The sequence below is a fragment of the Haliaeetus leucocephalus genome, unplaced genomic scaffold (assembly GCF_000737465.1).
Source record: "Haliaeetus leucocephalus isolate CR32 unplaced genomic scaffold, Haliaeetus_leucocephalus-4.0 Scaffold495, whole genome shotgun sequence".
Lineage (NCBI taxonomy): Eukaryota > Metazoa > Chordata > Aves > Accipitriformes > Accipitridae > Haliaeetus > Haliaeetus leucocephalus.
In genome coordinates this window covers 3180089-3189832 of record NW_010972931.1, presented here as the reverse complement: position 1 = coordinate 3189832, position 9744 = coordinate 3180089, and the positions used below count along the sequence as shown (strand labels likewise).

Here is a 9744-nt window from a genome sequence, read left to right as displayed (position 1 = left end):
CCCCCCCCTTTTTTTTTTCCTGGTCTCCAGTGAAGGTAACAGTGAGAACTACAAGTCTGCAGCGTTCTTTTGAGTGTATAGTGAAATGTGCTGTAATTTCATAGTTAAGGCTGTGTTCTTTCACAAGAGGTTTTTGTGTCTTTGTTTTAGTATTAGATCAGGTAACAAATTCAATCAGTAGCTCTCAGAACTTTCTCTAAATCTACTGCCATATTTAATGTTGTTATTTTTTAATTCTAGGCTTGGTTAAACCCTTTATTTTCCTATGTTTGGAGTTCATGACAGCATAGCTAAACTTCTCTTGTTCTGATAACATCTTGGATTGCAGGCCACTTCCCAAATTTTAAACGCAAAGTTGTTTCCCTTAGTTGCCAAAATTAGCTGTTGTATCTGAGTTAGTTCCATTAGTTACTTCCATATTCTTATGCTGCCAGCTCACCTCCTTGAAATAAAAGCTTTCCTCAGCCTGGAGGCCTTAAGTAAAGAGACCTTGAGCTGGATGCTGTAGTATGTTCTGCAGCTTCTCTCCTGCATGCTCCCAGGTCAGTCCTCAGTGTGCTGTCTGTGCCATGGCCTGCCATCTTCTGCACTTGACTCCATCCAACCATGGCTTGAATCCCTAATATCAACAGACTTCAATTCTAAAACACCCCAAGCCTTTAAGGGAAAAGGATAAGATGGGTATGGGTACAGCTTCAGCCCGGTCAGGTATAGTATTGAAGGCAAGGACTATATGGTTGTGTGGGGAAGTAATACAGCTGGGAAATGTGCCAGGAAGGGAAGCAAGACTTAATGGAAGGAGAATAATGAAGTGAGCCTTGACACCCAAGGCAGGGTTTATGAATGAGAGCATTTATCTGCATGAAAAGCCACCCATGTGAGTAACAATTGTTGGTGTTGTAGGCTGCTTTGAGTGATTAAAAAAAAAAGTAAATGCAGCTGTAATGTGACTTCTGTTGTTTGTGTGTGTCGTCTTACAGAATATTTTGGGAGGTGACTAGGGGCCAAACGGCTGCTGCTTTGAGTTATCATAATCCCTGTAAGCCTCATTGAGCCAAACCAGCAACTGTCAAGTGAGGATGATAACTATAGCTTGTGTGTCTGTCTCTCCCTTCTGAGCATAAGGTTGAGAAAATGCACACTGCTTTATTTTTTCTCTGTGTAGTAGGGGTGGTTGTGGCTGTAACACAGCACTGTCCATCTGGGGGTGTCTGCACAGTGACATGAGGAGAAACTTGGATGTCTGGAAGACTGCAGCCTGTACTCTTAACAGTGAGCTTAAGTGGTATGTTTGGATTTAGATGTTGCCTTCTGTGCCATATACTTGCTGCTGTGTGTCCTCTGCCAAATCCGTGCTTCAAATATAATACCAGGTATTTTTAATAAATTGTGTAAGGAAGCTACTATGACGTCTGCCAACTTTGGCTCTTAGAGAGCCTGTCTTATTTGCCTGTTGTCTTGTAGCTCTGTATCTAGTAGGGGACTGAAGTGTATTCAGATTTTACTTGGGTTGCTGTATCTGCTTTGAATAAACCTTCTCTTCTCTATCCCACTCCCTTTACATATGCTGCAAAGCATAGTATAAAATGTATTAGCCAAGTAGTAGAAAAAGCTTAGTAGTAGAAACAAGCAAGTGTACTCCTTTGTACAGACTGATTTTGCTTCCCGCTCACGTGGTAATGTGAACTCTGGTCTTCAGTTCATGCAGCAGGATGAATCCAGTATTTCTAAACATTTTAAAATAGTCAGAGGATGTGGTGTTGTCTGTGGCATGTTAATAATCCTTACTTTCAATCACAAAAGCAGTTTAAAAAAAAAAATCCATACACAAAGAATTCTGGTTTGAGGGGTTTCATTATTATTCATCATGCAACTCTTTCGCTTCATCCACTGAAGTACTGGTGCCAAAACAAAAACAAAACTGCTTTAGCGAATCCTAAGTATTGAGAAACAAGCACGAGGTTTTGCAACGCAGCCTGAAGCTGAAGAAATATTTCTACACTGAGATTTGTTCTATAAAGTCTCTTCCTCTCTGTTTAATGTTATTTGTGATGATTTCAGTAGATATCTGAAGGTATGGAATTAAAGTTGCAAGTATGCCTCTGGAGTTGAGTAAAACATGTGAAAAGGAACAAATTTTGAACCTTTTCTTAGGGGAAGAAGTTCCCATTCATCATGTTTGAAATGAGGATTCTCTTCCTTATTTGCTTTCATTCCACTTGATCTACACAGTAATTTGTTTCTCTTCTTCCCGGTCTCCTCCTGAAAATATCCATTGCCAAAACACACATTAGAAGAGATTAAAAAATAGATACCTTGAAATGGGAAGGGCTCTAAGATAGATAGCTGTATGTGAGTGAAACAGTACCTGGAGGGAAATTTTTGGGTTTGATTTCCTGGTATTCCTGCTCCCGTGAGCATTTAGAACAAGCAAGTTTTTGATGAGGGGAGGGTATACCTGAAGACTCAAATCCATTGCCCTATTCTCTGTGCTTTTACTTGACTTTTTTTTTTGTGTTTGTGTCTTCCGTCATGTGAGTTGTGGAAGCACCCTAGGGAAAGTGTCCTGACGAGGGATTGATTAGTGTATGTGTCAGTGGTAGGGGCTGTATAGAAGCTGTGCATTAAGAGAGCCCCACGCTTCCTGAGAAGAGGATTGCTGAGGTAGAGCATGGCAAGGTGATGGGTATGTACTGGAAAAGATGAGAAGGGGATGTGAAGTGAGGGTATGTGGAGTAGAAGGCTACAGAGTCAGGCCCTTGTGTGCCTGAAATCTTGGAGCAAGGATTTAAAAATTGGTACAGGTCTTTCTCTGTAATTTCTAATCCTGTTGGGAAAACAGGAGAGTCACAAGAGACTGTGACTTAGGAACAAGCCCCATTTCATAACTAAAGAGTAGCTGGTGTCTGCACTGCTACTATTCTCATCGCTGTGATAGCAAAACTAAAAAGATGTTAGTGTTCTAAACTTAGTAGTCTTTAGTCAAGAAGCTGGGTTTGCAGATGCTTTTATATTCAGCTTGGAAGGAGCTGAATTGCATTTACAGTGGACGTCTGCTGTTTCTGTCCTTGCATGATCCTGCTCTCAGCACTTATATCCTGTCACTTGTTTGAAGTCCAGAGGAAACTGAAATAATGACAACACTGGTCTTGTCTGTGCTTTTCCATTGTCACCATATTGATGTGCAGCCTACGCTGCAAGGTGGGGGGGGGGACCCTCATTGTTTCTGCTCCTCTGAGTGATTAAAATTTCTCCTGACAGTAGGGTTGGTTAATCTACAAGGAAAGCTTAACTCAAAACCTGGAAGTTGAATCTGAACTTGCTTGATTCTGAAAGATTCCCAAGTTTTCAGCTGGGCTAGTTCTAGTATTTGTTTTGGAGGATCTTGTCAGGCTCCTGAGGGCTGTGTAGACAGATGCTGCTGCTTTTTATTAATTGCTATGTCAAAATAAAAGTACTCACTGAAGCCCCATCAGACTAATTCTGGCTTTTGGGAGAGAGGGTACGCTGAGGGAGGGATTGAGCTGTTCTTTTGGAAGAACCATTCTGGAGCCCTGGGGCTCACGCTCAAGATAAGTTAGCTTGGGAAATAAATCATGGAGTTTGACTGCTGCAACCTCTTGCTCTTCAGGTCTGGGTGGGAGACAAAGCGAGTACTGTTTGGAAGAGATAACATGGAGGAAAAGCACGCATTTAAGTGGAAGCTGGAAGCGTTTGTGTGGTTACTTGTGATTCCTTCAGAAAGAAGATACTGTTTCTGCAGAGCTACACAAGATTGGGGCAGGGGGATATCGGATTTATCACGATGTGTATCCTTACAGTTAAAACTTTGTTGGCTAATTATCCGGTGCAGAGTGAGTGCACTTATGTTGGAAATCTGCTTGCTTATATTAATTAAGAACGCAGTGCACCTCAGGGGTGTTACCTGACTGATGAGAGGTTATGAATCTGCAAGGGGTACAAGATCTTGGAGGGGGAAAGATCAAGAGCAGAGCAAAGCTTCTCTTCTGTTGACAGCGGCCACAAATAATGTATCCTATGAAGAGTACCAGCCAGCAGGCGCTGCTCAGGCTAATAAGCCTTGTGCCTAAAAGTAGTGTCCAGCTGTGGTCCCTGCATGGCTAAGTCAGCCTTCGTAGCATTTCTTCTGTTAATCAGTCTCTGATACCATGTATTGGACTAGATGCTTCCTGTTGTCCACTCTGCTTTTCTGAATGTCGTGTTTGTTTTGCTGTAGTGTGGTCTTAGTTATCTTGTGCCCCGACCGTCACCAATGACACACATTAGTGGGGGACTTGCCAAAGACCCCAGTTGTCTCTTCCCTGCTATTTCCCTCAGAATCAGCTAAGCTGAATTAAAGAATGCTGAGTGTAAGTGTCACTTGTATTTATATTGCCTTTAGACTTCCAGTATACTGAAGTTTCCCTTGTATTCTTGATAGAGGATTGGGTATATAATCCACAGTTCATTAAGTATCATTTCATTCTGAGGTCATTAGTGAGTAAATTCATCTGTCGTGTTCTTCCAGCAGAAAGGACAATTTTATGGCTGAACAGAGTATTAGGGCTCGGAATGATAGAAGTGTTTTGCATGTATAATACACTAGATATCTAGGCAATGTTTAAGCATTTGTGTAGCCCCCTTGGGTTAAGCCTGTGCGTGAAAACTTGCACCAAATGATGTGCACAGAATGAGGCCCTCAAGGCTGCGAGCAGAAGCACGGCTACTGGGACAGTCAGATAGTTCCTAGTCTGGTAGAAGCTTTTTGTACCAAAGAACTCATGTATTTTGTGTCTGAAGCAGTGGCTGCTGAATTCTTGATTCCAAATAAAATCTTTCAGAGCAGAATGGGTAAAGAGGACACAACCGCAGATGTGTCAGGTTTTCTCCCCTGCCTTCAGTAGGCATGACTGAGTGGGGCTCACGTTGGTTGCCGTAACTTAGGGCTGGATGCATTTATTTCAAGGAATGGGAAACCATTTCAGTGGTGGAAGTTTAACCTGTGGGCATGCCTTGGGCTTTGTTGTTTATCCAATATGTGTTCTTCCATGTGGCTGGTGGAGTAGCGACTTAAATAATGTTCTTACTGAATATTGAGCGATGTCTCTGGACTTCATGAAATTAATGTGGCATATTCCCTTCAAACACAGAGTGGTTAGCTAATTTGCAGTGCCTGTGTGTTTTGAGTGAGACTTGTCAGCTGCCTCTTGAGGGAATGTGGCAATTCTGGAGGAGTGTATTTTTACTGTAGGCAGAAATACATGCAAAAGTGTATGGTAATGTAAAATATCCTGAAAGAAGCCAAGAGAATGACCTCTCCTGACAAAATGCTGAAAAATTTGAAGTTAATGCAAGGAACTATTAATATTTTTTTGATATCTAATTTTCTAACATAAAAAGCCTTTAATAACGATTAAAACTACAGCACAATTGTTTCCCATTTTTGTGCTTAGCCAAGACAATAAGCAGGTCTGTGTATAAAAGGGGAAGAAAAAAAAACTGCTGGCTTTTGGCCTGTTGGAATTAGATTTATTTTTAAGTCTACATCTGCAATGCTTGCTGTATTTGTCCATATGACTCAAGTTGCATCCACTCATTTAGATCTACTGAAGCACGAGTGACTTGGAATGAAAAGTCTGTGTAAAATGGTAGACCTGTGAATGAATAAATAATGTTGATATATGCTTATAGTTCTTAGGAGTAAATCCTTAACCATATAGTTGGATAGAGAGAAACAGAAAGAGTTGCTATTAGGTATCTGAGGTTTGTTTTTTTTGTTGTTGTTGTTATTTCCCATTTAAATTGGTAGGATCCAAAGAAAGCCCCTTAAGTCTCTAGAGCTTTTCATGCTGAGATAGTATTTATTTTTTTTAAATCTGGTCTTACTGCAGAAGAACTTATTCTATACAATTCCACTAAGCAAAAATAGACAGATATGCAGTGTTATCAGGTAACATGCATTGTGCCAGCTCCAAGGCTTAGTTACCATCAGTTGCCTGAATCTGACTTTAAATAAGAAACTTTGCAGGGGATGAGAAAAGAGACAATGGGTGTAGGCATTTTATTTTAAATGAACTAACTCCTTTTCAAAAAAAAATAAAAATGAAATATATATAATATATATATATATGTACCGTGAACCATGCTGTATTTTGCTTATGTTCATGAGTATGGTTTTGTGATCTCTGTCGTAATGGTCTGTTGTAAGCATAGTGTGGCAGCAGGGGCGTCCCGCCACCCTTCAAGGCACTGTATGTAAAACAGATAATGTGGTCTCTGCCCTCTTTGTTTAGGGATACTTGTTTTCCAGGTAAAAAGAAGTATCTGTTCATTTTGCACATTAAGAAATCTTGTTCTGTGGGTATTTAAGCTAGTTGGGAAGAGTCAAAGTGGAACAGTGCTTGAAGGTGCACATTCATGGGCAGGAAAGACCATCAGAGTCCAGAGTGATATTCTGGGTATGAAGTATAAACATGCTGGCTCCTCCAGGATACCAACACTAATTTCTTTTTTTTCTGTGTGTGTGTGTTTGTGTATGTTTTTTTTTGTTTGTTTACCCAGCCCCTTCTATGGAGAAGACTTTTACTGTGAAATTCCTCGGACCTTTCGCCATCTGTCATTTTATATTTTTGACAGAGATGTTTTTCGAAGGGATTCCATCATAGGTATGTGTTCATAAATTATTGTTTTCTTTACAGCTTACTTCTCTTGGATTTTAACTGTTAGATCGTATGTAGTCTTATGAGTTGGGGTCTTGATAGGACTGATGATGACAGTGGTAAGTACTGCTCAGTATTGTCCTTTTTTATCAAGTGACAAAAATGCCTTCAGTATTACATATTATAAAAGAGGATGGGAAATAAATGCTGTCCGTTATGATAGTAAATGCGGATTGCAGTTTAACTGAAATAAACAATGCTTTATCGCCTAAATGTTGGCAATATCATTTGTTACTGCATTTTTTTCAAAATGCAAGGCCTTTAGTCTTGCAGTTTTCCAGGACTCATTATACTTACCTGCATGCAGTATTGTTAAACTATGACTACCATAATGACATGCAGAGTAATAGCTACTGGTCATAGTTACCCACAGTACAATGATGACAGAATTTTATAGAGAGTATCGGAGCAAGCTGTTGCCTACAGAATAGCTCTGTAAGACCTCTGCTTTTCCAGATATTATTTGCTATGTATTTCACCTGCAGCAAATTGTATGACACTCTATTTATCTCTTCAGGGATAAAAATCTTGTAAAAGCCTAGTTGTTATTGAGGGGAACACTTTCCACTTTAAGTCATTTTAACTGTTTGGATTTTTTTTCAGTTTTTCATCTCTTATTTTTGAAATAAGTTGTGTATGACTACCATTTTTCTAATTCCAGTATAACATGACTATAGCTATCAATGAGGTGTATATGTCTTGACAGAGCTTGTCATGAGGAAGTTGTCTGATGTTGAGCAACAGTTTGTATAATGCTGTGAAGTGCGTTATGTTAAAGTGCACGGGGTGGTGGTGCAGATCTCTTCCTATGTATCTTTACATTACACTTTTTTATCGTGCAGTCGCTAGCTTTTTCTTTAATTACTGTTTTACATATGAGCTAGGAAACTGGGTTGCCATTCTTTTTATGTCCCTAACTGAGCTCATATGTGTATAGCATCTAGCAATCTAGCATCCTTGGGAGGAGGGGGTCAGTTTCTGATTTTTTGAGTGAGCTTTTGGAAAGCTTTTTGGTCTCTCTAATCTCTAGTTTCCCCTTGTCACGCAAAAGTAATACCTTTCTTTCAATTGATGAGTTTTTCATTGTTGAAACTGCCTCATCTGATCTCCTGTGTGTCACTGGTTTTCTGCAGCTGCAGTGACCCATGAACAGGCCATGGACTGGAATTTTTCTTGCTCAGGGCTTTGCTCCCTCTTTTGGAGCAAGGGTCTCTGAACACTTAACACAAGCCAGACCCATGAGATTGCAGATAGAGAAGTGCAAATTATTTCCTTTTCTCCATGTTTCCTAAGTTCCTGTTTTAATAATCAAGCTCTGACATTGGAGGGGAATTCTTCAGGAGCTGCTGGAGTAATCTTGTCTTAAAGGTACTGGGAGCAGTTTGTGAAAAAGAAGGACTGGCAGAAGATATAAAGAGACTTTTGTTTGGATGCTTGAATGATTGATCAGGTTTCTATTTTTCATTACTCCTTCAGGAGAAGGCAATGTTGACTTCTGTATGCTTTGCAGAATCCATAGGTGGGCAGTCTGGTGTGTTACTATACTGATGTAGCACTAAAAGTCAAACCCTCCAGTGTTACCTGTCTACATCGAGATTTTACAGTGCATATTAGCTGTTATAGTCTGAGTTTTGTCCCCTCTTCCTTGCTTTGTTCCTCTCCCTCCTTGTCACAGGCATATTTGGAAGAGCATTTCAAAGATGTGGAAGTGTGGTAAATAGCAATGGAGAGAAGAAAAAAATCCAGAATTACTGTCACTTTGATACTAACTCTAAGTTCTGCTTGTAATAGGAAAATGTTCTGGAAGGAGAACAGTGCTCTGGAGTAACTGCATGTGGTTATTTTCAGTAGTTCCTACTGAACAGGAATCAGCAGCAACAAAGCTAAACAGTGGAGTTTTTTTAAGAAAGGGAACTCTTTCATTGGAACAAAGTCTGTAATATTTAAAAGGAATAGTTGCTCTATGTGTATCTTCATCTCAGTCTTAAGAGACCTTTCCTTGAAGAGCCTTGAGCAAGGGAGGTTTGGAAGAGGTCCCTACTGAAAAAGTTTGGTCAGAGTAGTGCTAGAATAAGCTCTTTTCCACTGAAGCCCAAATTCTGTAAATTAGGGGCCCTTTGTTTGCATTACAGAGATCGCTTGTTATATTATGTCATCATGAGACACTTCTGCTGAAGAAAATGTGGTTTCCCGTGCTTATCCAGCAATGAACTTTCTCAGAGAAGGGAGTTGGAGTTTGTGTGTTCCATCCAGAGAGATGTAATTTTAAGCTCAGATGTTACTGAGCTTGTGAATTTGCCTGGGTTTCCTGTGTGATCTGGTATGTTTAAGACCTCTGTTTGCATTGATTGTTTGGCTGGTTTGGCGGGGGTTTTGAGACAGAGAGAACAGAGTGCATGTGTGTCAAAATGGTGAGAATTTGGCAAATAGCTATTTTTTTAAATTGGTTGGCTAGCAGAGTTCCTTTTGAATCACTATTTAGTATTGCCAGAACTTTCTCTTGGTGTTACAATATTGATTTCCAGGGTGACTGGAGCTCAGAGTAGGCATGCTTTTATTTATTCACATATGAAGTACAAGTTTTGTGATGGCAAATTCTTAAACATCCGAAACGCAGCTCAATATGTGACACATGAGAATGCTCAAGCCACCAAAAGCGGAAGGAGTGGGAGCAAGAAAATGAAAAATAAGAACCCCCTGAAACCTCTGACAGAAACTTCCGAGGAGAACCAAACAAATTTCAGAAACTGGAACACATGTGTAGCAGATATGTTTTGGAACATACTGTAGTATTTTGACATACAGGATGGGAGGATTGTGCAGATAAAGATATCTTTGAGTTTGCATGTTTGTTTATTACATTTGCATTTTCCTAATCATAATTTGCTAAGTCATCTAGGATTTTGTTAGCTAAACAGATAGAACTCTTCAACAACTGTGTCTTGGAAGAATCTTGGATGTCAGTTGAAATGTAGATATAATGAAGAAAATGCAGAGCTCTGGATCTGAAAGACGATTTGTCTTT

General features: G+C 39.9%; 1 protein-coding gene across 1 annotated transcript in view; it reads left to right on the top strand.

Moving 5' to 3' along the window:
- The window catches only part of RASA3 (RAS p21 protein activator 3), a 94241-nt gene that overhangs the window by 5006 nt on the left and 79491 nt on the right, over nt 1-9744 (top strand). The window contains exon 2 of the mRNA XM_010575666.1: nt 6562-6665. Within this exon, the coding sequence (XP_010573968.1) occupies nt 6562-6665 (104 nt within the window). The remainder of the gene's footprint in view (nt 1-6561; nt 6666-9744) is intronic.